Source organism: Petromyzon marinus (genome assembly GCF_048934315.1).
Source record: "Petromyzon marinus isolate PM22_M1 ecotype Great Lakes invasive population chromosome 84 unlocalized genomic scaffold, UKy_Petmar_22M1.pri1.0 chr84_unloc.1, whole genome shotgun sequence".
Lineage (NCBI taxonomy): Eukaryota > Metazoa > Chordata > Hyperoartia > Petromyzontiformes > Petromyzontidae > Petromyzon > Petromyzon marinus.
Window position 1 is genome coordinate 275,137 of NW_027422638.1, and position 27,364 is coordinate 302,500.

Consider the following 27,364-nt stretch of genomic DNA (forward strand, 5'->3'; position numbering starts at 1 on the left):
TAGCGAAGACCTTTCCGGTAGGTCCCTGCAAGTCCTCTCAAGATTCCGGAAGTCCTAGATTATTCGCGAAGTCCTTTACGGTGGACCCTAGAGGTCCCTGAAGGCCGCTCGAGATTCCTTGAGATTCGGAACACCGGCAACAGATTCCCAGAGGTCCCTGCAAGTCCTCTCGACATTCCGGAAGTTTCGGTGAAGTCCTAGATTATTCGCGAAGTCCTTTACGGTGGTCCCGAGAGGTCCCTAAAGGCCGCTGAAGATTCCTTGAGATTCGTGAACACCGCCAACAGATTCCCAGAGGTCCCTAAGGGCCCCTAATAAAGACTCCTGAAGGCTCGCGGAGACCTTTCCGGTAGGTCCCTGCAAGTCCTCTTGGGATTCCGGAAGATTCCTAGATTATTCGCCAAGTCCTTTACAGTGGTCTCTAGAGGTCCCTGAAGACTGCTGAAGATTCCTTGAGATTCGTGAACACCGCCAACAGATTCCCAAAGGTCCCTGCAAGTCCTCTCGCGATTCCGGAAGATTCGGTGAAGTCCTAGATTATTCGCGAAGTCCTTTACGGTGGTCCTGAGATGTCCCTGAAGGCCGCTCGAGATTCCTGAAGGTTCGTTAATACCCCCGGCAGATTCCCAGAGGTCCCTGCAAATCCTTTCGGGATTCTGGAAGATTCGGTGAAGTCCTAGATTATTCGCCAAGTCCTTTACGGTGGTCCCTAGAGGTCCCTGAAGGCCGCTGAAGATTCCTTGAGATTCGTGAACACCGCCAACAGATTCCCAGAGGTCCCTAAGGGCCCCTAATAAAGACTCCTGAAGGCTCGCGGAGACCTTTCCGGTAGGTCCCTGCAAGTCCTCTTGGGATTCCGGAAGATTCCTAGATTATTCGCCAAGTCCTTTACAGTGGTCTCTAGAGGTCCCTGAAGACTGCTGAAGATTCCTTGAGATTCGTGAACACCGCCAACAGATTCCCAAAGGTCCCTGCAAGTCCTCTCGCGATTCCGGAAGATTCGGTGAAGTCCTAGATTATTCGCGAAGTCCTTTACGGTGGTCCTGAGATGTCCCTGAAGGCCGCTCGAGATTCCTGAAGGTTCGTTAATACCCCCGGCAGATTCCCAGAGGTCCCTGCAAATCCTTTCGGGATTCCGGAAGATTCGGTGAAGTCCTAGATTATTCGCCAAGTCCTTTACGGTGGTCCCTAGAGGTCCCTGAAGGCCGCTGAAGATTCCTTGAGATTCGTGAACACCGCCAACAGATTCCCAGAGGTCCCTAAGGGCCCCTAATAAAGACTCCTGAAGGCTCGCGGAGACCTTTCCGGTAGGTCCCTGCAAGTCCTCTTGGGATTCCGGAAGATTCCTAGATTATTCGCCAAGTCCTTTACAGTGGTCTCTAGAGGTCCCTGAAGACTGCTGAAGATTCCTTGAGATTCGTGAACACCGCCAACAGATTCCCAAAGGTCCCTGCAAGTCCTCTCGCGATTCCGGAAGATTCGGTGAAGTCCTAGATTATTCGCGAAGTCCTTTACGGTGGTCCTGAGATGTCCCTGAAGGCCGCTCGAGATTCCTGAAGGTTCGTTAATACCCCCGGCAGATTCCCAGAGGTCCCTGCAAATCCTCTCGACCTTCCGGAAGATTCGGCTAAGTCCTAGATTATTCGCCAAGTTCTTTACGGTGGTCCCTAGAGGTCCCTGAAGGCCGCTCGAGATTCCTGAAGGTTCGTTAATACCCCCGGCAGATTTCCAGAGGTCCCTGTAAGTCCTCTCGCGATTCCTGAAGATTAGCGAAGACCTTTCCGGTAGGTCCCTGCAAGTCCTCTCGGGATTCTGGAAGTCCTAGATTATTCGCCAAGTTCTTTACGGTGGTCCCTAGAGGTCCCTGAAGGCCGCTCGAGATTCCTGAAGGTTCGTTAATACCCCCGGCAGATTTCCAGAGGTCCCTGTAAGTCCTCTCGCGATTCCTGAAGATTAGCGAAGACCTTTCCGGTAGGTCCCTGCAAGTCCTCTCGGGATTCTGGAAGTCCTAGATTATTCGCGAAGTCCTTTAAGGTGGTGCCTAGAGGTCCCTGAAGGCCGCTGAAGATTCCATGAGATTCGTGAACACCGCCAACAGATTCCCAGAGGTCCCTGCAAGTCCTCTCGCGATTCCGGAAGATTCGGTGAAGTCCTAGATTATTCGCGAAGTCCTTTACGGTGGTCCTGAGATGTCCCTCCAGGCCGCTCGAGATTCCTGAAGGTTCGTTAATACCCACGGCAGATTCCCAGAGGTCCCTGCAAGTCGTCTCGGGATTCCGGAAGTCCTAGATTATTCATCAAGTCATTTACGGTGGTCCCGAGAGGTCCCTGAAGGCCGCTGAAGATTCCTTGAGATTCGTGAACACCGCCAACAGATTCCTGGAGGTCCCTAAGGGCCCCTAATAAAGACTCCTGAAGGCTCGTGGAGACCTTTCCGGTAGGTCCCTGCAAGTCCTCTCGACCTTCCGGAAGATTCGGTGAAGTCCTAGATTATACGCCAAGTCCTTTACGGTGGTCCCGAGGACTGCTGAAGATTCCTTGAGATTCGTGAACACCGCCAACAGATTCCCAGAGGTCCCTGCAAGTCCTCTCGGGATTCTGGAAGTCCTAGATTATTCAGGAAGTCCTTTATGGTGGTCCCTAGAGGTCCCTCCAGGCCGCTGAAGATTCCTTGAGATTCGTGAACACCGCCAACAGATTCCTGGAGGTCCCTAAGGGCCCCTAATAAAGACTCCTGAAGGCTCGCGGAGACCTTCCCGGTAGGTCCCTGCAAGTCATCTCGGGATTCCGGAAGATTCGGCGAAGTCCTAGATTATTGAGGAAGTCCTTTACGGTGGTCCCGAGAGGTCCCTGAAGGCCGCGAGAGATTCCCCTGTACCCCCCCCTCTCCCCTCTCCCCTCTCCCCCCTCCCCCCGAGGCCTTCACAGCTTGGTGATCTTCTCGGGAGGTGGAGCGGTGCTGCCGCTCACCTCCCGGTATTTCTTGCTGCTGCTGCTGCTGCTGTTGTTGTTGTTGTTGAACCGCCACTTCATCAACTTCTTCTTCTTCTTCGTCGGTGTCGTCGTCACAGCCTCCTTCTCCCCCTTGTCCCCCTTCTCGTCGTCCTCCTCCTCGTCGTCGTCGTCGTCGGTCTGTGGGCGAAGGACACCACCACCAGCGTCAGCACCACCACCAGCGTCACCACCACCAGCGTCACCACCACCACCAGCGTCACCACCACCAGCGTCACCACCACCACCAGCGTCACCACCACCACCACCACCGTCACCACCGCCACCACCACCAGCGTCAGCGCCACCACCACCACCATCACCACCACCAGCGTCACCACCGTCACCACCACCAGCGTCACCACCGTGGCCACCACCACCAGCACCACCACCACCACCACCAGCGTCACCACCGTCACCACCACCATCACCACCACCAGCGTCACCACCGTCACCACCACCAGCATCACCACCACCACCAGCGTCACCGCCACCACCAGCACCCACCAGCGTCACCATCACCGTTACCACCGTGGCCACCGCCACCACCACCAGCATCACCACCACCACCAGCATCACCACCACCACCGTCACCACCACCACCACCACCATCGTCACCACCGCCACCGTTACCACCGTGGCCACCGCCAGCACCACCACCGTCACCATCGTCACCACCGACACCACCACCGTCACCATGACCACCACCACCACCGTCACCACCACCAGCGCCACCACCACCACTACTACCGCCATCACCACTATCACTTCCACCACTATCGCCGCTAACACCACCATCAGCACTACCACCACCATGACCACCCCCACCTCTACCGCTGCCACCACAGCTACCATCACTCAGTGTGACAACAGCGTTTATCTGAACAACCGGTCCTGGCCCTGCTGGGCCCCTCGCCCAACTCGGCTCCTCCCCCTGGCCCTGCTGGGCCCCTCGCCCAAGTCGGCTCCTCCCCCTGGCCCTGCTGGGCTCCCAGCCCCACTCGGCTCCTCCCCCTGGCCCTGCTGGGCTCCTAGCCCAAATCGGCTCCTCCCCCTAGCCCTGCTGGGCCCCTCCCCCTAACCCCACTCGGCACCTCCCCCTGGCCCTGCTGGGCCCCTCCCCCTAACCCCACTCGGCTCCTCCCCCTGACCCTGCTAGGCCCCTCCCCCTAGCCCAACTCGGCTCCTCCCCCTGGCCCTGCTGGGCTCCTAGCCCCACTCGGCTCCTCCCCCTGACCCTGCTAGGCCCCTCCCCCTAGCCCAACTCGGCTCCTCCCCCTGGCCCTGCTGGGCTCCTAGCCCCACTTGGCTCCTCCTCCTAGCCCTGCTGGGCCCCTCCCCCTAACCCCACTCGGCTCCTCCCCCCGGCCCTGCTGGGTCCCTCCCCCTAACCCCACTCGGTTCCTCCCCCTGGCCCTGCTGGGCCCCTAGCCCCACTGAGCTCCTCCCCCCTGGCCCTGCTGAGCCCCTCCCCCTAACCCCACTCGGCTCCTCCCCGTGGCCCTGCTGGGCCCCTAGCCCCACTCGGTACCTCCCCATGGCCCTACTGGGCCCCTCCCGCTAACCCCACTCGGCTCCTCCCCCTGACCCTGCTAGGCCCCTCCCCCTAGCCCCACTCGGCACCTCCCCATTGCCCTGCTGGGCTCCTAGCCCCACTCGGATCCTCCCCATGGCCCTACTGGGCCCCTACCACGCGCCAAACTCAGCCCCTCCCCCTAGCCCTGCTAGGCCCCTCCCCTAGCCCCACTCAGCCACTCCCCCTAGCCCTGCTGGGCCCCTAGCCCCACTTGGCTCTTCCCCCTGGACCTGCTGGGCTCCTCCCCCCACTCGGCTCCTCCCCATGGCCCTACTGGGCTCCTCCCCCTAACCCCACTCGGCTCCTAACCCTGGCCCTGCCAAACTCCTAGCCCCATTTAGCTCCTCCCCCTGGCCCTGCTGGGCTCCTAGCCCCGCTGAGCTCCTCCCCCCTGGCCCTGCTGAGCCCCTCCCCCCCCCCCCCCCCCCACTCAGCTCCTCCCCCTGACCCTGCTGGGCTCCTAGCCCCACTCGGCACCTCCCCCTGGCCCTGCTGGGCTCCCAGCTCCACTCGGCTCCTCCCCCCTGGCCATGCTGGGCCCCTCCCCCTAACCCCACTCGGCACCTCCCCCTGGCCCTGCTGGGCTCCCAGCTCCACTCGGCTCCTCCCCCCTGGCCATGCTGGGCCCCTCCCCCTAACCCCACTCGGCTCCTCCCCCTGGCCCTGCTGAGCCCCTCCCCCTAACCCCACTCGGCTCCTCCCCATGGCCCTACTGGGCCCCTCCCCCTAACCCAACTCGGCTCCTCCCCTGGCCCTGCTGGGCTCCTAGCCCCACTCGGCTCCTCCCCCTGGCCCTGCTGGGCCCCTAGCCCCACTCGGCTCCTCCCCCTGGCCCTGCTGGGCACCTCGACCAACTCGGCTCCTCCCCATGGCCCTGCTGGGCCCCTCGCCCAACTCGGCTCCTCCCCCTGGCCCTGCTGGACCCCTCGCCCCACTCGGCTCCTCCCCCTGGCCCTGCTGGGCCCCTCGCCCAACTCGGCTCCTCGCCCTGGCCCTGCTGGGCCCCTAGCCCCACTCGGCTCCTCCCCCCAGCCCTGCTGGGCCCTCCCCCTAACCCCACTCGGCTCCTCCCCCTGGCCCTGCTGGGGCCCTCCCCCTAACCCCGCTCGGCTCCTCCCCCCGGCCCTGCTGGGCCCCTCCCCCTAACACCACTCGGCTCCTCACCCTGGCCCTGCTGGGCCCCTAGCCCCACTCGCCACCTCCCCATGGCCCTGCTGGGCCGCTAGCCCCACTCGGCTCCTCCCCCTGGCCCTGCTGGGCTCCTAGCCCCACTCGGTTCCTCCCCCTAGCCCTGCTGGGCCCCTCCCCTTAGCCCACTTGGCTCCTCCCCCTGGCCCTCATGGGCCACTCACCCAAATCGGCTCCTCCCCATGTCCCTGCTGGGCTCCTCCCCCTAACCCCACTCGGCTCCTCCCCCTGGCCCTGCTGGGCCCCTAGCCCCACTCGGCTCCTCCCCCTGGCCCTGCTGGGCCCCTCGCCCAACTCGGCACCTCCCCATGGCCCTGCTGGGGCTCCTAGCCCCACTCGGCTCCTCCCCCCTGGCCCTGCTGGACCCCTCGCCCCACTCGGCTCCTCCCCCTGGCCCTGCTGGGCCCCTCGCCCAACTCGGCTCCTCGCCCTGGCCCTGCTGGGCCCCTAGCCCCACTCGCCACCTCCCCATGGCCCTGCTGGGCCGCTAGCCCCACTCGGCTCCTCCCCCTGGCCCTACTGGGCTCCTAGCCCCACTCGGCTCCTCCCCCTGGCCCTGCTGGGCTCCTAGCCCCACTCGGTTCCTCCCCCTAGCCCTGCTGGGCCCCTCCCCTTAGCCCACTTGGCTCCTCCCCCTGGCCCTCATGGGCCACTCACCCAAATCGGCTCCTCCCCATGTCCCTGCTGGGCTCCTCCCCCTAACCCCACTCGGCTCCTCCCCCTGGCCCTGCTGGGCCCCTAGCCCCACTCGGCTCCTCCCCCCTGGCCCTGCTGGGCCCCTCGCCCCACTCGGCACCTCCCCATGGCCCTGCTGGGGCTCCTAGCCCCACTCGGCTCCTCCCCCCTGGCCCTGCTGGGCCCCTCGCCCCACTCGGCACCTCCCCATGGCCCTGCTGGGCTCCTAGCCCCACTCGGCACCTCCCCCTGGCCCTGCTGGGCTCCTAGCCCCACTCGGCTCCTCCCCCCTGGCCCTGCTGGGGCCCCTAGCCCCACTCGGCTCCTCCCCCCTGGCCCTGCTGGGGCTCCTAGCCCCACTCGGCTCCTCCCCCCTGGCCCTGCTGGGGCTCCTAGCCCCACTCGGCTCCTCCCCCCTGGCCCTGCTGGGGCTCCTAGCCCCACTCGGCTCCTCCCCCCTGGCCCTGCTGGGCCCCTCGCCCCACTCGGCACCTCCCCATGGCCCTACTGGGCCCCTCCCCCTAACCCCACATGGCTCCTCCCCCTGGCCATTTAGCTCCTCCCCCTGGCCCTGCTGGGGCCCCTAGCCCCACTCGGCTCCTCCCCCCTGGCCCTGCTGGGCACCCGCGCGCGCGACTAATCCACGGCGCTTGCCCCCTCCCCCGCAGGCCCCGTCCCGTGGCGGCGGCGGCGACGAACCTCGCGGTGGCGCCGCGTCACGGCCAGCGCCACGGCCCCCGTCAGCACCAGGGCGAGGCCCAGGCCCAGGAGGCCGTAGCGGACCACGTCCATGATGAGGGGCAGCAGAACGACGTTGGTCCAGAAGGCGTCCCTCAGCTCGCCGTCCATGTGGCCGCTCTGGACACCACGGGGGAAGGGGTGGGGGGGTGAAACGACGGACACACAAACACACACGGGGTTCACGATGGACGTGTCAGTGGGTGGGGTTCACGATGGACGTGTCACTGAGAGGGGTTCACGATGGACGTGTCACTGAGTGGGGTTCACGATGGACGTGTCACTGAGTGGGGTTCACGATGGACGTGTCTCTGAGTGGGGTTCACGATGGACGTGTGACTGAGTGGGGTTCACGATGGACGTGTCACTGAGTGGGGTTCACGATGGACGTGTCACTGAGTGGGGTTCACGATGGACGTGTCACTGAGTGGGGTTCACGATGGACGTGTCTCTGAGTGGGGTTCACGATGGACGTGTCACTGAGTGGGGTTCACGATGGCCGTGTCACTGAGTGGGGTTCACGATGGACGTGTCACTGAGTGGGGTTCACGATGGACGTGTCACTGAGTGGGGTTCACGATGGACGTGTCACTGAGTGGGGTTCACGATGGCCGTGTCACTGAGTGGGGTTCACGATGGACGTGTCACTGAGAGGGGTTCACGATGGACGTGTCACTGAGTGGGGTTCACGATGGACGTGTCACTGAGTGGGGTTCACGGTGGACGTGTCACTGAGTGGGGTTCACGATGGACGTGTCTCTGAGTGGGGTTCACGATGGCCGTGTCACTGAGTGGGGTTCACGATGGACGTGTCACTGAGTGGGGTTCACGGTGGACGTGTCACTGAGTGGGGATCACGATGGCCGTGTCACTGAGTGGGGTTCACGGTGGACGTGTCACTGAGTGGGGTTCACGATGGACGTGTCACTGAGTGGGGTTCACGATGGACGTGTTTCTGAGTGGGGTTCACGATGGACGTGTCACTGAGAGAGGTTCACGATGGACGTGTCTCTGGGTGGGGTTCACGATGGCCGTGTCACTGAGTGGGGTTCACGATGGCCGTGTCACTGAGTGGGGTTCACGATGGACGTGTCTCTGAGTGGGGTTCACGATGGACGTGTCACTGAGTGGGGTTCACGATGGACGTGTCTCTGAGTGGGGTTCACGATGGACGTGTCACTGAGTGGGGTTCACGATGGACGTGTCACTGAGAGGGGTTCACGATGGACGTGTCACTGAGAGGGGTTCACGATGGACGTGTCACTGAGTGGGGTTCACGATGGCCGTGTCTCTGAGTGGGGTTCACGATGGACGTGTCACTGAGTGGGGTTCACGATGGACGTGTCACTGAGTGGGGTTCACGATGGACGTGTCAGTGGGTGGGGTTCACGATGGACGTGTCACTGAGTGGGGTTCACGATGGACGTGTCACTGGGTGGGGTTCACGATGGACGTGTCACTGAGTGGGGTTCACGATGGACGTGTCTCTGGGTGGGGTTCACGATGGCCGTGTCACTGAGTGGGGTTCACGATGGACGTGTCACTGGGTGGGGTTCACGATGGACGTGTCTCTGGGTGGGGTTCACGATGGACGTGTCACTGAGCGGGGTTCACGACGGCCGTGTCTCTGGGTGGATGCGAGGTTGACAATGGCCGAAGGTCACTCACCTCTTCGAACCAAAGTATCGGCAGGATCACCGGCTTGATCGTCCCCGAGGTTCTGCAGGCAAAATGGGCAGCACCGCACGAGAGTCGTCGTTTTACGGACCGCGAGATTACGGAAATTCGCGACGGCAATGCTGTCGTTACCCCCCGTGAATTCGGCAAAAAAGTGGCGTGCAAGCGTGCGGTGCGTGCCTCTGTGTGCGTGTGTGTGTATGGCCTGGCACAAGCGTCACGGTGACTGTCACCGCCACTTAGTGGCGAATGGCGGTTGTTGTTGTTGTTGTTGCTGTTGTTGCGTACGTGTGTCTTTGTGCGTGTGTGGATGGGCGCGAGGGGCTGGTAACCCCCTCCACCTTCAATTCGTTAACACTAAACCATGACGGAAAAATGTTAAATTTTTGATTCGAAGCTTTCGTGACTGCAGCGATTCATATTCTTGGTTCTTTCGGTAAAGTCACCACCACGTTGAAGGGAAACAATAAAATAATAAGATATATATTTTATTGTTTCCCTTCAACGTGACTTTACCGAAAGACCTAAGAATAGGAAAAATGTAATTAATAAGCTTGTGCCAGAGGCCCCGGCGGGGGGACAGGCGTCTAGAACGTCTCCTGGCCAAACCCCCCAATTTGGCAGAGCCAGGAGATTGAATATCTACCCTCGGGGCTCCTCCAGACACAACGACAAGCCACTACCGGATGGTCACGTGGAATGTTCGAACGCTCACTGCGGAGGAGAGGCTGCCCACTCCTCTGTCGGGAGCTGGACCGGTACCGCCTAGATCTCTGTGGCATTCACGAGGTCCGGTGGACCGGCTCTGGCTAGTACCACCATGAGGAGTGGACAGTCCTCTACTCGGGGCAGGAGACTGCCAAACAACAGGGAGTGGCTCTTTTTCTGAACAAAAGAATGAAAGGGGGCATGGGAACGTGGCGGTGAGGTGTGGGAAGCTGTAAGCCCCAGGATACTTTGGGCTCGCCTTCCCATCAACCGGAGGTGAGGAGTGGTGGTCGTGGTCACTTATGCCCCCACCGAAGACGAACATCCGTGGAGGGATGCAGGCAAGGCCGATGAGTCATATGTCTTCTATGACCTCCTGTCACAGGTGCTGGCTAAAGTGGCCCCTCGGGATAGAGTCATCTTTTCGGGTCACTTCAACCCCACAGTTGGTCATGATGCTGGCACCTGGTCTGGAGTGATTGGAAGGCATGGGCCAGATCAAGTCAATAACAACGGCAGGAGGCTGCTAGATTTTTGTACAGCCCATGGGCTTGTAATTACCAACACGCTGTTCCGGCATCGGCGCATCCACACAACATCAGCTGAATTACACAGATGCCATATTTTCTGTCCGTCTGCTACAGCAGAGGTGTAGGGAATTCCAACAAGACCTACATCTCTGCTTTATTGACCTGGTCAAGGCCTATGATACCATCACTAGGCCTGGGCTCTGGGTCGTTCTTCGTGCTTTCGTAGTCCCTGACCCTCTGCTCACGATCATTAAGGACCTTCATGATGGTGAGTGGGCCCGGGTAAAACTACGTGGCCGGGAGACAGAGCCATTCCCTGTACACCTTGGGGTGCGACAGGGATGTCCTCTGGCTCCCACATGATTTAACATCTATTTTGACCACGTAGTTTGTGAAGCCTTCAATAGTTGTACCAGAGAAATTTCCATCTGGTACAGATACAATGGGAGGCTGATCGATGCCCGGGTGCAGTCAAGGGATGGTCTCACTCCGAATCAGTCGAGCGGCAATATTTTTTCATCGGTTGCGTAACGCTGTGTGGAAGCTACCTGGTCTGTCGCTCCGCACGAAGCTTCAGGTCTTCTCGGCCACAGTCATTCCCTCCTTTCTATACGCTTGCGAAACATGAACCCCCCCTAATATAACATCTTCCCTGGTTAGAAACATTTAGGCTGGCCTGCCTATGATCCATCCTGGGCTTAATCAGGCTGGATTGTGTGAGGAGCTCACAAATCCTCAAAAGATTTGGACAAAGTCCCATCAGTGAGCTCCTCCGGCAGGCAAGGCTGCGTTGTCTGGGTCATGTAGCCCGCATGCCCAGCCACCGCATGCCGAAACAGCTTTTGTTCGGCCGGATAGAGGGGGCTAAACGGGCGCGGCACGGGCTAGAGGTGAGATGGAGTGACGTGGTACAGGAGGACGTGGAGCTGTGTGGAGTTGCCGATGACCGGTACCAGCGGTGTCAAGATCGGCCTCTGTGGAGGAGGCTCGTGAAGGACGCTACTGGGCAGTTGGAGGCAGTCGCCCCCCAACAACAACGGAGGGTGGAGGAGCGACGCTCACAACAACGAGCGGAGCGCGGGTGGCTAAAGCACAGCAGGTTGGCACAGTAGGGGGCACAGGTGGTGCATCAGCCACTCATCTCAGTCAGTCGACCCGTGGCACCTGGGTCTGCCCCGTGACCTCCTGCCAGCGGGCGTTCGACACTTCACGTGGCCTCAAGGTGCACGTGGCCTGGCACAAGCATCGTGGTGACGTCACCGTCACTTAGTGGCGAATGGCGGTTGTTTTTGTGTGTGTATGTCTGTGTGTGTGTGTGTCTGTGTATGTGTCTGTGTGTGTCTGTGTGTGTGTCTGTGTGTCTGTGTATGTGTCTGTGTGTGTGTGTGTCTGTGTGTGTGTCTGTGTGTGTGTTCACAACTCACGATATTCCTTCGACCCCTTTGACCATCATGTTCAGCTGCAGGCGAATGGAGACGTTCACCGGAACACCTGTGAGCTACACACACACGGACACACACACACATACACAAATATAAAGATCCCCCGTATAGCCTTAACAGACTGTAGGGCCAAGTGCTGCTAGCGAACAGCACCTATGAAGGCCGGTAACGGCACACGATGGGGTGGGTGGCCAGCAACACGCCCGGCCGCCTTTGTCTCTCAATTGGCAATGTTTACTACACACCGCACCAGGTACTCATTTGAGGCAGAGTCGACCTAGGGGAGGCCCGGTACCGGTTCAGATAATCGTCACTGTGGCGGTGTTGGCCGTGAGTGGGCAATCGAACCCGGGTCGCCGGGTTCATAGCGCAGCGTAGCGCTAACCGCTACACCCACCGCTCCCCACACACACCACACACACACAGGTAGACACACACACACTAACTCACACTGGGGGGACATCTTCAGGAAACTGTGGGGTGCCCTTCTACAACGGCGGCTTCGTATATGGGGCGGCGGTGGCTTACCTGGCGAACAAACGTCCCTACGGCACTCACCGCCACCACCACCGCCACCACCACCGCCACCAACATCCCAGTGGTTTAGCGGCCTGGTACCTCTGCATCACCCCCTTCTCTCTGTGTGTGTGTGTGTGTTGGTCTTTTCTCTGGTTCTTGACCAGGTGACTCCGTTGCCTACGGCACTCACCGCCACCACCACCGCCACCACCATCCCAGTGGTTTAGTGGCCTGGTACCTCTGCATCATCCCCTTCTCTCTGTGTGTGTGTGTGTGTTGGTCTTTTCACGTGATGTAGTCTCGTCTCTCTCTGGTTCTTGACCAGGTGACTCCGTCCCCTACGGCACTCACCACCACCACCACCACGCCCCAGGTGTGCGTGGTTTAGCGGCCTGGTACCTCTGCATCACCCCCTTCTCTCTGTGTGTGTGTGTGTTGGTCTTTTCACGTGATGTAGCCTCGTCTCTCTCTCTGTGTGTGTGTCGATCTTTCTCTCTGGTTCTTGACCAGGTGACTCCGTCCCCTACGGCACTCACCACCACCACCACCACGCCCCAGGTGTGCGTGGTTTAGCGGCCTGGTACTTCATCATCACCCCCTTCTCTCTCTGTGTGTGTGTGTTGGTCTTTTCACGTGATGTAGTCTCGTCTCTCTCTGTGTGTGTGTGTCGATCTTTCTCTCTGGTTCTTGACCAGGTGACTCCGTCCCCTACGGCACTCACCACCACCACCACCACCACGCCCCAGGTGTGCGTGGTTTAGCGGCCTGGTACCTCTGCATCACCCCCTTCTCTCTGTGTGTGTGTGTGTGTTGGTCTTTTCACGTGATGTAGCCTCGTCTCTCTCTCTGTGTGTGTGTCGATCTTTCTCTCTGGTTCTTGACCAGGTGACTCCGTCCCCTACGGCACTCACCACCACCGCCACCACTACGCCCCAGGTGTGCGTGGTTTAGCGGCCTGGTACCTCTGCATCATCCCCTTCTCTCTCTGTGTGTGTGTGTGTTGGTATTTTCACGTGATGTAGCCTCGTCTCTCTCTGGTTCTTGACCAGGTGACTCCGTCCCCTACGGCACTCACCACCACCGCCACCACCACCACGCCCCAGGTGTGCGTGGTTAAGCGGCCTGGAACCTCTGCATCACCCCCTTCTCTCTCTGTGTGTGTGTGTTGGTCTTTTCACGTGATGTAGTCTCGTCTCTCTCTGGTTCTTGACCAGGTGACTCCGTCCCCTACGGCACTCACCACCACCACCACGCCCCAGGTGTGCGTGGTTTAGCGGCCTGGTACCTCTGCATCACCCCCTTCTCTCTCTCTGTGTGTGTGTGTTGGTATTTTCACGTGATGTAGTCTCGTCTCTCTGTGTGTGTGTGTCTTGGTAATTTCACGTGGTGTAGCCTCGACCGCCCGGACGCGGCGACGGGACCGTGGCGACGAGGCCGAGCCACCGGACGCCAACGAAGAGGCCCACCCACCGGACGCCGACGATGCCGACGAGGCCCACCCACACTCTTTGGTTCTATTCGGTAAAGTCACCACGTAGCAGTAGGTAGAAAAAGAAGTAAAACAAGAAAAATCCACGACGTTTCGGCCACAACACAAGCGGCCCTCATCAGGTGAAGGGACCGGCCTGTCTCGAGGCCCACCCACAGGGGGGGGGGGGGGGGGGTGGTGTAGCGGGAAGACGCTCCCGGCGAGATCCGCCACTTCCTCCAATCCACCTGCAGGAAGCGTGGGGTCAAGCGTCGAGGCTTCCCTCCCCTTAGTCTGGCTCTGTGAGTCTCAGTGATTAACACTGAACCCTGTGGGAGTCTCAGTCTGGCTCTGTGAGCCTCAGTGATTAACACTGAACCCTGTGGGAGCCTTAGTCTGGCTCTGTGAGTCTCAGTGATTAACACTGAACCCTGTGTGAGGGTGCCTTAGTCTGGCTCTGTGAGCCTGAGTGATTAACACTGAACCCTGTGGGAGTCTCAGTGATTAACACTGAACCCTGTGGGAGCGTTGGTCTGGCTCTGTGAGCCTCAGTGATTAACACTGAGCCATGTGGGAGCCTTAATCTGGCTCTGTGAGTCTCAGTGATTAACACTGAACCCTGCGGGAGTCTCAGTGATTAACACTGAACCCTGCGGGAGTCTCAGTGATTAACACTGAACCCTGTGGGCGTCTCAGAGATTAACACTGAACCCTGTGGGATTCTTCAGTGATTAACACTGAACCCTGTGGGAGTCTCAGTGATTAACACTGAATCCTGTGGGAGTGTCAGTGATTAACACTGAACCCTGTGGGAGTCTCAGTGATTAACACTGAACCCTGCGGGAGTCTCAGTGATTAACACTGAACCCTGTGGGAGTCTCAGAGATTAACACTGAACCCTGTGGGATTCTTCAGTGATTAACACTGAACCCTGTGGGAGTCTCAGTGATTAACACTGAATCCTGTGGGAGTGTCAGTGATTAACACTGAACCCTGTGGGAGTCTCAGTGATTAACACTGAACCCTGTGGGAGTCTCAGTGATTAACACTGAACCCTGTGGGATTCTTCAGTGATTAACACTGAACCCTGTGGGAGTCTCAGTGATTAACACTGCACCCTGTGGGAGTCTCAGTGATTAACACTGAACCCTATGGGAGTATCAGTGATTAACACTGAACCCTGTGGGAGTCTCAGTGATTAACACTGAACCCTGTGGGAGTCTCAGTGATTAACACTGAACCCTGTGGGAGTCTCAGTGATTAACACTGAACCCTCTGGGAGTCTCGGTGATTAACACTGAACCCTGTGGGAGTCTCAGTGATTAACACTGAACCCTGTGGGAGCCTCAGTGATTAACACTGAACCCTGTGGGAGTCCCGGTGATTAACACTGAACCCTGTGGGAGTCTCAGTGATTAACACTGAACCCTGTGGGAGTCTCAGTGATTAACACTGAACCCTGTGGGAGTCTCAGTGATTAACACTGAACCCTGTGGGAGTCTCAGTGATTAACACTGAACCCTGCGGGAGCCTCAGTGATTAACACTGAACCCTGTGGGAGCCTCAGTGATTAACACTGAACCCTGTGTGAGTCTCAGTGATTAACACTGAACCCTGTGGGAGCCTCAGTGATTAACACTGAACCCTGTGTGAGTCTCAGTGATTAACACTGAGCCCTGTGGGAGCCTCAGCCTGGCTCTGTGAGTCTCAGTGATTAACACTGAACCCTATGGGAGCCTTAGTCTGGCTCTGTGAGCCTCAGTGATTAACACTGAACCCTGTGGGAGCCTCAGTGATTAACACTGAACCCTGTGGGAGCCTCAGTGATTAACACTGAACCCTGTGGGAGTCTCAGTGATTAACACTGAACCCTGCGGGAGCCTCACTCATTTACACTGAACCCTGTGGGAGTCTCAGTGATTAACACTGAACCCTGTGGGAGTCTCAGTGATTAACACTGAACCCTGTGGGAGCCTTAGTCTGGCTCTGTGAGCCTCAGTGATTAAGACTGAACCCTGTGGGAGTCTCAGTGATTAACACTGAACCCTGTGGGAGCCTCAGTCTGGCTCTGTGAGCCTCAGTGATTAACACTGAGCCCTGTGGGAGCCTTTGTCTGGCTCTGTGAGCCTCAGTAATTAACACTGAACCCTGTGTGAGTCTTAGTCTGGCTCTGTGAGCCTCAGTGATTAACACTGAACCCTGTGGGAGCCTCAGTCTGGCTCTGTGAGCCTCAGTGATTAACACTGAACCCTGTGGGAGCCTTAGTCTGGCTCTGTGAGTCTCAGTGATTAACACTGAACCCTGTGTGAGGGTGCCTTAGTCTGGCTCTGTGAGCCTGAGTGATTAACACTGAACCCTGTGGGAGTCTCAGTGATTAACACTGAACCCTGTGGGAGCGTTGGTCTGGCTCTGTGAGCCTCAGTGATTAACACTGAGCCATGTGGGAGCCTTAATCTGGCTCTGTGAGTCTCAGTGATTAACACTGAACCCTGCGGGAGTCTCAGTGATTAACACTGAACCCTGCGGGAGTCTCAGTGATTAACACTGAACCCTGTGGGCGTCTCAGAGATTAACACTGAACCCTGTGGGATTCTTCAGTGATTAACACTGAACCCTGTGGGAGTCTCAGTGATTAACACTGAATCCTGTGGGAGTGTCAGTGATTAACACTGAACCCTGTGGGAGTCTCAGTGATTAACACTGAACCCTGCGGGAGTCTCAGTGATTAACACTGAACCCTGTGGGAGTCTCAGAGATTAACACTGAACCCTGTGGGATTCTTCAGTGATTAACACTGAACCCTGTGGGAGTCTCAGTGATTAACACTGAATCCTGTGGGAGTGTCAGTGATTAACACTGAACCCTGTGGGAGTCTCAGTGATTAACACTGAACCCTGTGGGAGTCTCAGTGATTAACACTGAACCCTGTGGGATTCTTCAGTGATTAACACTGAACCCTGTGGGAGTCTCAGTGATTAACACTGCACCCTGTGGGAGTCTCAGTGATTAACACTGAACCCTATGGGAGTATCAGTGATTAACACTGAACCCTGTGGGAGTCTCAGTGATTAACACTGAACCCTGTGGGAGTCTCAGTGATTAACACTGAACCCTGTGGGAGTCTCAGTGATTAACACTGAACCCTCTGGGAGTCTCGGTGATTAACACTGAACCCTGTGGGAGTCTCAGTGATTAACACTGAACCCTGTGGGAGCCTCAGTGATTAACACTGAACCCTGTGGGAGTCCCGGTGATTAACACTGAACCCTGTGGGAGTCTCAGTGATTAACACTGAACCCTGTGGGAGTCTCAGTGATTAACACTGAACCCTGTGGGAGTCTCAGTGATTAACACTGAACCCTGTGGGAGTCTCAGTGATTAACACTGAACCCTGTGGGAGTCTCAGTGATTAACACTGAACCCTGTGGGAGCCTCAGTGATTAACACTGAACCCTGTGTGAGTCTCAGTGATTAACACTGAACCCTGTGGGAGCCTCAGTGATTAACACTGAACCCTGTGTGAGTCTCAGTGATTAACACTGAGCCCTGTGGGAGCCTCAGCCTGGCTCTGTGAGTCTCAGTGATTAACACTGAACCCTATGGGAGCCTTAGTCTGGCTCTGTGAGCCTCAGTGATTAACACTGAACCCTGTGGGAGCCTCAGTGATTAACACTGAACCCTGTGGGAGCCTCAGTGATTAACACTGAACCCTGTGGGAGTCTCAGTGATTAACACTGAACCCTGCGGGAGCCTCACTCATTTACACTGAACCCTGTGGGAGTCTCAGTGATTAACACTGAACCCTGTGGGAGTCTCAGTGATTAAAACTGAACCCTGTGGGAGCCTTAGTCTGGCTCTGTGAGCCTCAGTGATTAAGACTGAACCCTGTGGGAGTCTCAGTGATTAACACTGAACCCTGTGGGAGCCTCAGTCTGGCTCTGTGAGCCTCAGTGATTAACACTGAGCCCTGTGGGAGCCTTAGTCTGGCTCTGTGAGCCTCAGTAATTAACACTGAACCCTGTGTGAGTCTTAGTCTGGCTCTGTGAGCCTCAGTGATTAACACTGAACCCTGTGGGAGCCTCAGTCTGGCTCTGTGAGCCTCAGTGATTAACACTGAACCCTGTGGGAGCCTTAGTCTGGCTCTGTGAGTCTCAGTGATTAACACTGAACCCTGTGTGAGGGTGCCTTAGTCTGGCTCTGTGAGCCTGAGTGATTAACACTGAACCCTGTGGGAGTCTCAGTGATTAACACTGAACCCTGTGGGAGCGTTGGTCTGGCTCTGTGAGCCTCAGTGATTAACACTGAGCCATGTGGGAGCCTTAATCTGGCTCTGTGAGTCTCAGTGATTAACACTGAACCCTGCGGGAGTCTCAGTGATTAACACTGAACCCTGTGGGAGTCTCAGTGATTAACACTGAACCCTGTGGGAGTCTCAGTGATTAACACTGAACCCTGCGGGAGCCTCAGTGATTAACACTGAACCCTGTGGGAGCCTCAGTGATTAACACTGAACCCTGTGTGAGTCTCAGTGATTAACACTGAACCCTGTGGGAGCCTCAGTGATTAACACTGAACCCTGTGTGAGTCTCAGTGATTAACACTGAGCCCTGTGGGAGCCTCAGCCTGGCTCTGTGAGTCTCAGTGATTAACACTGAACCCTATGGGAGCCTTAGTCTGGCTCTGTGAGCCTCAGTGATTAACACTGAACCCTGTGGGAGCCTCAGTGATTAACACTGAACCCTGTGGGAGCCTCAGTGATTAACACTGAACCCTGTGGGAGTCTCAGTGATTAACACTGAACCCTGCGGGAGCCTCACTCATTTACACTGAACCCTGTGGGAGTCTCAGTGATTAACACTGAACCCTGTGGGAGTCTCAGTGATTAACACTGAACCCTGTGGGAGCCTTAGTCTGGCTCTGTGAGCCTCAGTGATTAAGACTGAACCCTGTGGGAGTCTCAGTGATTAACACTGAACCCTGTGGGAGCCTCAGTCTGGCTCTGTGAGCCTCAGTGATTAACACTGAGCCCTGTGGGAGCCTTTGTCTGGCTCTGTGAGCCTCAGTAATTAACACTGAACCCTGTGTGAGTCTTAGTCTGGCTCTGTGAGCCTCAGTGATTAACACTGAACCCTGTGGGAGCCTCAGTCTGGCTCTGTGAGCCTCAGTGATTAACACTGAACCCTGTGGGAGCCTTAGTCTGGCTCTGTGAGTCTCAGTGATTAACACTGAACCCTGTGTGAGGGTGCCTTAGTCTGGCTCTGTGAGCCTGAGTGATTAACACTGAACCCTGTGGGAGTCTCAGTGATTAACACTGAACCCTGTGGGAGCGTTGGTCTGGCTCTGTGAGCCTCAGTGATTAACACTGAGCCATGTGGGAGCCTTAATCTGGCTCTGTGAGTCTCAGTGATTAACACTGAACCCTGCGGGAGTCTCAGTGATTAACACTGAACCCTGCGGGAGTCTCAGTGATTAACACTGAACCCTGTGGGCGTCTCAGAGATTAACACTGAACCCTTTGGGATTCTTCAGTGATTAACACTGAACCCTGTGGGAGTCTCAGTGATTAACACTGAATCCTGTGGGAGTGTCAGTGATTAACACTGAACCCTGTGGGAGTCTCAGTGATTAACACTGAACCCTGCGGGAGTCTCAGTGATTAACACTGAACCCTGTGGGAGTCTCAGAGATTAACACTGAACCCTGTGGGATTCTTCAGTGATTAACACTGAACCCTGTGGGAGTCTCAGTGATTAACACTGAATCCTGTGGGAGTGTCAGTGATTAACACTGAACCCTGTGGGAGTCTCAGTGATTAACACTGAACCCTGTGGGAGTCTCAGTGATTAACACTGAACCCTGTGGGATTCTTCAGTGATTAACACTGAACCCTGTGGGAGTCTCAGTGATTAACACTGCACCCTGTGGGAGTCTCAGTGATTAACACTGAACCCTATGGGAGTATCAGTGATTAACACTGAACCCTGTGGGAGTCTCAGTGATTAACACTGAACCCTGTGGGAGTCTCAGTGATTAACACTGAACCCTGTGGGAGTCTCAGTGATTAACACTGAACCCTCTGGGAGTCTCGGTGATTAACACTGAACCCTGTGGGAGTCTCAGTGATTAACACTGAACCCTGTGGGAGCCTCAGTGATTAACACTGAACCCTGTGGGAGTCCCGGTGATTAACACTGAACCCTGTGGGAGTCTCAGTGATTAACACTGAACCCTGTGGGAGTCTCAGTGATTAACACTGAACCCTGTGGGAGTCTCAGTGATTAACACTGAACCCTGTGGGAGTCTCAGTGATTAACACTGAACCCTGTGGGAGTCTCAGTGATTAACACTGAACCCTGTGGGAGCCTCAGTGATTAACACTGAACCCTGTGTGAGTCTCAGTGATTAACACTGAACCCTGTGGGAGCCTCAGTGATTAACACTGAACCCTGTGTGAGTCTCAGTGATTAACACTGAGCCCTGTGGGAGCCTCAGCCTGGCTCTGTGAGTCTCAGTGATTAACACTGAACCCTATGGGAGCCTTAGTCTGGCTCTGTGAGCCTCAGTGATTAACACTGAACCCTGTGGGAGCCTCAGTGATTAACACTGAACCCTGTGGGAGCCTCAGTGATTAACACTGAACCCTGTGGGAGTCTCAGTGATTAACACTGAACCCTGCGGGAGCCTCACTCATTTACACTGAACCCTGTGGGAGTCTCAGTGATTAACACTGAACCCTGTGGGAGTCTCAGTGATTAACACTGAACCCTGTGGGAGCCTTAGTCTGGCTCTGTGAGCCTCAGTGATTAAGACTGAACCCTGTGGGAGTCTCAGTGATTAACACTGAACCCTGTGGGAGCCTCAGTCTGGCTCTGTGAGCCTCAGTGATTAACACTGAGCCCTGTGGGAGCCTTAGTCTGGCTCTGTGAGCCTCAGTAATTAACACTGAACCCTGTGTGAGTCTTAGTCTGGCTCTGTGAGCCTCAGTGATTAACACTGAACCCTGTGGGAGCCTCAGTCTGGCTCTGTGAGCCTCAGTGATTAACACTGAACCCTGTGGGAGCCTTAGTCTGGCTCTGTGAGTCTCAGTGATTAACACTGAACCCTGTGTGAGGGTGCCTTAGTCTGGCTCTGTGAGCCTGAGTGATTAACACTGAACCCTGTGGGAGTCTCAGTGATTAACACTGAACCCTGTGGGAGCGTTGGTCTGGCTCTGTGAGCCTCAGTGATTAACACTGAGCCATGTGGGAGCCTTAATCTGGCTCTGTGAGTCTCAGTGATTAACACTGAACCCTGCGGGAGTCTCAGTGATTAACACTGAACCCTGCGGGAGTCTCAGTGATTAACACTGAACCCTGTGGGCGTCTCAGAGATTAACACTGAACCCTGTGGGATTCTTCAGTGATTAACACTGAACCCTGTGGGAGTCTCAGTGATTAACACTGAATCCTGTGGGAGTGTCAGTGATTAACACTGAACCCTGTGGGAGTCTCAGTGATTAACACTGAACCCTGCGGGAGTCTCAGTGATTAACACTGAACCCTGTGGGAGTCTCAGAGATTAACACTGAACCCTGTGGGATTCTTCAGTGATTAACACTGAACCCTGTGGGAGTCTCAGTGATTAACACTGAATCCTGTGGGAGTGTCAGTGATTAACACTGAACCCTGTGGGAGTCTCAGTGATTAACACTGAACCCTGTGGGAGTCTCAGTGATTAACACTGAACCCTGTGGGATTCTTCAGTGATTAACACTGAACCCTGTGGGAGTCTCAGTGATTAACACTGCACCCTGTGGGAGTCTCAGTGATTAACACTGAACCCTATGGGAGTATCAGTGATTAACACTGAACCCTGTGGGAGTCTCAGTGATTAACACTGAACCCTGTGGGAGTCTCTCAGTGGCTAACACTGAACCCTGTGGGAGTCTCAGAGATTAACACTGAACCCTGTGGGAGTCTCTTAGTGATTAACACTGAACCCTGTGGGAGTCTTCAGTGATTAACACTGAACCCTGTGGGAGTCTCAGTGACTAACACTGAACCCTGTGGGAGTCTCAGTGATCGACACTGAACCCTGTGGGAGTCTCAGTGATCGACACTGAACCCTGTGGGAGTCTCTCAGTGATTAACACTGAACATTGTGGGAGTCTCAGAGATTAACACTGAACCCTGTGGGAGTCTCAGTGATTAACACTGAACCCTGTGGGAGTCTCAGTGATTAACACTGAACCCTGCGGGAGCCTCAGTGATTAACACTGAACCCTGTGGGAGCCTCAGTGATTAACACTGAACCCTGTGGGAGTCTCAGTGATTAACACTGAACCCTGTGGGAGTCTTCAGTGATTAACACTGAACCCTGTGGGAGTCTCAGTGATTAACACTGAACCCTGTGGGAGTCTCAGTGATTAACACTGAACCCTGTGGGAGTCTCAGTGATTAACACTGAACCCTGTGTGGGTCTCAGTGATTAACACTGAACCCTGTGGGAGTCTCAGTGATTAACACTGAACCCTGCGGGAGTCTTCAGTGATTAACACTGAACCCTGTGGGAGTCTCAGTGATTAACACTGAACCCTGTGGGAGTCTCAGTGATTGACACTGAACCCTGTGGGAGTCTCAGTGATTAACACTGAACCCTGTGGGAGCCTCAGTGATAAACACTGAACCCTGTGTGGGTCTCAGTGATTAACACTGAACCCTGTAGGAGTCTCAGTGATTAACACTGAACCCTGTGGGAGTCTCAGCCTACCTCTGCGAGCCTCAGTGATTAACATTGAATCCTGTGGGAGTCATAGTCTGGCTCTGTGAGTCTCAGCGATTAACACTGAACCCTATGGGAGCCTCAGTCTGGCTCTGTGAGCCTCAGTAATTAACACTGAACCCTGTGGGAGCCTCAGTCTGGCTCTGTGAGCCTCAGTGATTAACACTGAACCTTGTGGGAGCCTTAGTCTGGCTCTGTGAGTCTCAGTGATTAACACTGAACCCTGTGTGAGGGTGCCTTAGTCTGGCTCTGTGAGCCTGAGTGATTAACACTGAACCCTGTGGGAGTCTCAGTGATTAACACTGAACCCTGTGGGAGCGTTGGTCTGGCTCTGTGAGCCTCAGTGATTAACACTGAGCCATGTGGGAGCCTTAGTCTGGCTCTGTGAGTCTCAGTGATTAACACTGAACCCTGCGGGAGTCTCAGTGATTAACACTGAACCCTGCGGGAGTCTCAGTGATTAACACTGAACCCTGTGGGCGTCTCAGAGATTAACACTGAACCCTGTGGGATTCTTCAGTGATTAACACTGAACCCTTTGGGAGTCTCAGTGATTAACACTGAATCCTGTGGGAGTGTCAGTGATTAACACTGAACCCTGTGGGAGTCTCAGAGATTAACACTGAACCCTGTGGGATTCTTCAGTGATTAACACTGAACCCTGTGGGAGTCTCAGTGATTAACACTGAATCCTGTGGGAGTGTCAGTGATTAACACTGAACCCTGTGGGAGTCTCAGTGATTAACACTGAACCCTGTGGGAGTCTCAGTGATTAACACTGAACCCTGTGGGATTCTTCAGTGATTAACACTGAACCCTGTGGGAGTCTCAGTGATTAACACTGCACCCTGTGGGAGTCTCAGTGATTAACACTGAACCCTATGGGAGTATCAGTGATTAACACTGAACCCTGTGGGAGTCTCAGTGATTAACACTGAACCCTGTGGGAGGCTCAGTGATTAACACTGAACCCTGTGGGAGTCTCAGTGATTAACACTGAACCCTCTGGGAGTCTCGGTGATTAACACTGAACTCTGTGGGAGTCTCAGTGATTAACACTGAACCCTGTGGGAGCCTCAGTGATTAACACTGAACCCTGTGGGAGTCCCGGTGATTAACACTGAACCCTGTGGGAGTCTCAGTGATTAACACTGAACCCTGTGGGAGTCTCAGTGATTAACACTGAACCCTGTGGGAGTCTCAGTGATTAACACTGAACCCTGTGGGAGTCTCAGTGATTAACACTGAACCCTGCGGGAGCCTCAGTGATTAACACTGAACCCTGTGGGAGCCTCAGTGATTAACACTGAACCCTGTGTGAGTCTCAGTGATTAACACTGAACCCTGTGGGAGCCTCAGTGATTAACACTGAACCCTGTGTGAGTCTCAGTGATTAACACTGAGCCCTGTGGGAGCCTCAGCCTGGCTCTGTGAGTCTCAGTGATTAACACTGAACCCTATGGGAGCCTTAGTCTGGCTCTGTGAGCCTCAGTGATTAACACTGAACCCTGTGGGAGCCTCAGTGATTAACACTGAACCCTGTGGGAGCCTCAGTGATTAACACTGAACCCTGTGGGAGTCTCAGTGATTAACACTGAACCCTGCGGGAGCCTCACTCATTTACACTGAACCCTGTGGGAGTCTCAGTGATTAACACTGAACCCTGTGGGAGTCTCAGTGATTAACACTGAACCCTGTGGGAGTCTCTCAGTGGCTAACACTGAACCCTGTGGGAGTCTCAGAGATTAACACTGAACCCTGTGGGAGTCTCTCAGTGATTAACACTGAACCCTGTGGGAGTCTTCAGTGATTAACACTGAACCCTGTGGGAGTCTCAGTGACTAACACTGAACCCTGTGGGAGTCTCAGTGATCGACACTGAACCCTGTGGGAGTCTCAGTGATCGACACTGAACCCTGTGGGAGTCTCTCAGTGATTAACACTGAACATTGTGGGAGTCTCAGAGATTAACACTGAACCCTGTGGGAGTCTCAGTGATTAACACTGAACCCTGTGGGAGTCTCAGTGATTAACACTGAACCCTGCGGGAGCCTCAGTGATTAACACTGAACCCTGTGGGAGCCTCAGTGATTAACACTGAACCCTGTGGGAGTCTCAGTGATTAACACTGAACCCTGTGGGAGTCTTCAGTGATTAACACTGAACCCTGTGGGAGTCTCAGTGATTAACACTGAACCCTGTGGGAGTCTCAGTGATTAACACTGAACCCTGTGGGAGTCTTCAGTGATTAACACTGAACCCTGTGGGAGTCTCAGTGATTAACACTGAACCCTGTGGGAGCCTCAGTGATTAACACTGAACCCTGTGGGAGCCTCAGTGATTAACACTGAACCCTGTGGGAGTCTCAGTGATTAACACTGAACCCTGTGGGAGTCTTCAGTGATTAACACTGAACCCTGTGGGAGTCTCAGTGATTAACACTGAACCCTGTGGGAGTCTCAGTGATTAACACTGAACCCTGTGGGAGTCTCAGTGATTAACACTGAACCCTGTGTGGGTCTCAGTGATTAACACTGAACCCTGTGGGAGTCTCAGTGATTAACACTGAACCCTGCGGGAGTCTTCAGTGATTAACACTGAACCCTGTGGGAGTCTCAGTGATTAACACTGAACCCTGTGGGAGTCTCAGTGATTGACACTGAACCCTGTGGGAGTCTCAGTGATTAACACTGAACCCTGTGGGAGCCTCAGTGATAAACACTGAACCCTGTGTGGGTCTCAGTGATTAACACTGAACCCTGTAGGAGTCTCAGTGATTAACACTGAACCCTGTGGGAGTCTCAGCCTACCTCTGCGAGCCTCAGTGATTAACATTGAATCCTGTGGGAGTCATAGTCTGGCTCTGTGAGTCTCAGCGATTAACACTGAACCCTATGGGAGCCTCAGTCTGGCTCTGTGAGCCTCAGTAATTAACACTGAACCCTGTGGGAGCCTCAGCCTGGCTCTGTGAGTCTCAGTGATTAACACTGAACCCTGCGGGAGTCTCAGTGATTAACACTGAGCCCTGTGGGAGTCTCAGTGAGTAACACTGAACCCTGTGGGAGTCTCAGTGATTAACACTGAACCCTGTGGGAGTCTTAGTCTGGCTCTGTGAGTCTCAGTGATTAACACTGAACCCTGTGGGAGTCTCACTGATTAACACTGAACCCTGTGGGAGTCTTCAGTGATTAACACTGAACCCTGTGGGAGTCTCAGTGATTAACACTGAACCCTGTGGGAGTCTCAGTGATTAACACTGAACCCTGTGGGAGTCTCAGTGATTAACACTGAACCCTGTGTGGGTCTCAGTGATTAACACTGAACCCTGTGGGAGTCTTAGTCTGGCTCTGTGAGTCTCAGTGATTAACACTGAACCCTGTGGGAGTCTCACTGATTAACACTGAACCCTGTGGGAGTCTCACTGATTAACACTGAACCCTGTGGGAGTCTCAGTGATTAACACTGAACCCTGTGGGAGTCTCAGTGATTAACACTGAACCCTGTGGGAGTCTCAGTGATTAACACTGAACCCTGTGTGAGTCTCAGTGATTAACACTGAACCCTGTGGGAGTCTCAGTGACTAACACTGAACCCTGTGGGAGTCTCAGTGGCTAACACTGAACCCTGTGGGAGTCTCAGTGATTAACACTGAACCCTATGGGAGTCTCAGTGGCTAACACTGAACCCTGTGGGAGTCTCAGTGATTAACAATGAGCCCTGTGGGAGCCTTAGTCTGGCTCTGTGAGCATCAGTGATTAACACTGAACCCTGTGGGAGCCTTAATCTGGCTCTGTGAGTCTCAGTGATTAACACTGAACCCTGTGAGAGTCCTCAGCCTGCCTCTGCGAGCCTCAGCGATTGACACTGAACCCTACGTGAGGGAGTCCTCAGCCTGGCTCTGCGAGCCTCGGGCGATTAACACCTCGCCTGCACGCCATCCTCCACGACGACAGAAGCTCCAGCCGTAGCCCTCGCCCGCAAGGACAAACCGCAGTTCGCCGCCGCTCATCGGGGCCTCAACACCAGCACCTACACGGGCGGCCGGGGAAGTTTCCTTCGGCCACGGCGAAGACGAACCCACACACGCGGTCCCGGGGGGCTTCCTCCCGAGAGAATTCGCGCGGCCTTCGAAGGGACACCGCCGAAGGGACATTCGACCTCGGTGGGCGGCGTCTGGCCTCCTCCATCGACTCACGCGGTCACTCGAAGGTACGTCCTTGGTTGCTTCGGTAAAGTCACCACGTAGAAGGGAAACAGCGGAATAATAATAATAATAATAAACAAAAAAATATATACATATATATGAAGCAATAAAAATTATCGCGAAGTTTACGATTGCAACACAAGCAGTCACCATCAGGTGTGAAGACCGTCAGGTGTTTTGATGCGTGCCGAGAGGGGGCTAAACGGGGCGCGGCACGGGCTAGAGAAGGGATGGAGTGACGTGGTACGGGAGGACGTGGAGCTGAGTGGACTTGCCCATGACCGGTACCAGCGGGCTAGAGAAGGGATGGAGTGACGTGGTACGGGAGGACGTGGAGCTGAGTGGACTTGCCGATGACCGGTACCAGCGGGCTAGAGAAGAGATGGAGTGACGTGGTACGGGAGGACGTGGAGCTGAGTGGACTTGCCGATGACCGGTACCAGCGGGCTAGAGAAGGGATGGAGTGACGTGGTACAGGAGGACGTGGAGCTGAGTGAGACTTGCCGATGACCGGTACCGATGATGGTGGTGATGATGGTGATGATGGTGGTGATGGTGGTGGTGTTGATGGTGGTGGTGGTGATGGTGATGGTGGTGGTGATGGTGGTGGTGAAGGTTGATAATGGTGGTGGTGATGGTGGTGGTGGTGGTGATGGTGGTGATGATGGTGGTGGTGATGATGGTGGTGGTGATGGTGGTCATGGTGGTGCTGGTGGTGATGGTGATGATGGTGTTGATGGTGGTGATGGTGATGATGGTGGTGGTGGTGATGGTGGTGGTGATGGTGGTGATGGTGGTGTTGATGGTGGTGGTGATGGTGGAGGTGATGGTGATGATGGTGGTGGTGGTGATGGTGGTGATGGTGGTGGTGGTGATGATGGTGATGGT

The 27,364-nt window shown here is 55.6% G+C and overlaps 1 protein-coding gene across 2 annotated transcripts in view; it reads right to left on the bottom strand.

Annotated features, from left to right (window-relative positions):
• Positions 1-2,908: 2,908 nt before the first annotated feature.
• LOC116937555 (scavenger receptor class B member 1-like) overlaps positions 2,909-27,364 on the bottom strand; it is a 114,671-nt gene continuing 90,215 nt past the window's right edge. For both annotated transcript variants that reach the window (XM_076059016.1, XM_076059017.1), the window contains exons 10-13: positions 11,508-11,581; positions 8,837-8,888; positions 7,130-7,288; positions 2,909-3,132 (exon numbers count right to left, since the gene is read on the bottom strand). In XM_076059016.1, coding sequence (XP_075915131.1) covers positions 2,923-3,132; positions 7,130-7,288; positions 8,837-8,888; positions 11,508-11,581 — 495 coding nt within the window. In that variant the 3' untranslated portion in view covers positions 2,909-2,922. The remainder of the gene's footprint in view (positions 3,133-7,129; positions 7,289-8,836; positions 8,889-11,507; positions 11,582-27,364) is intronic.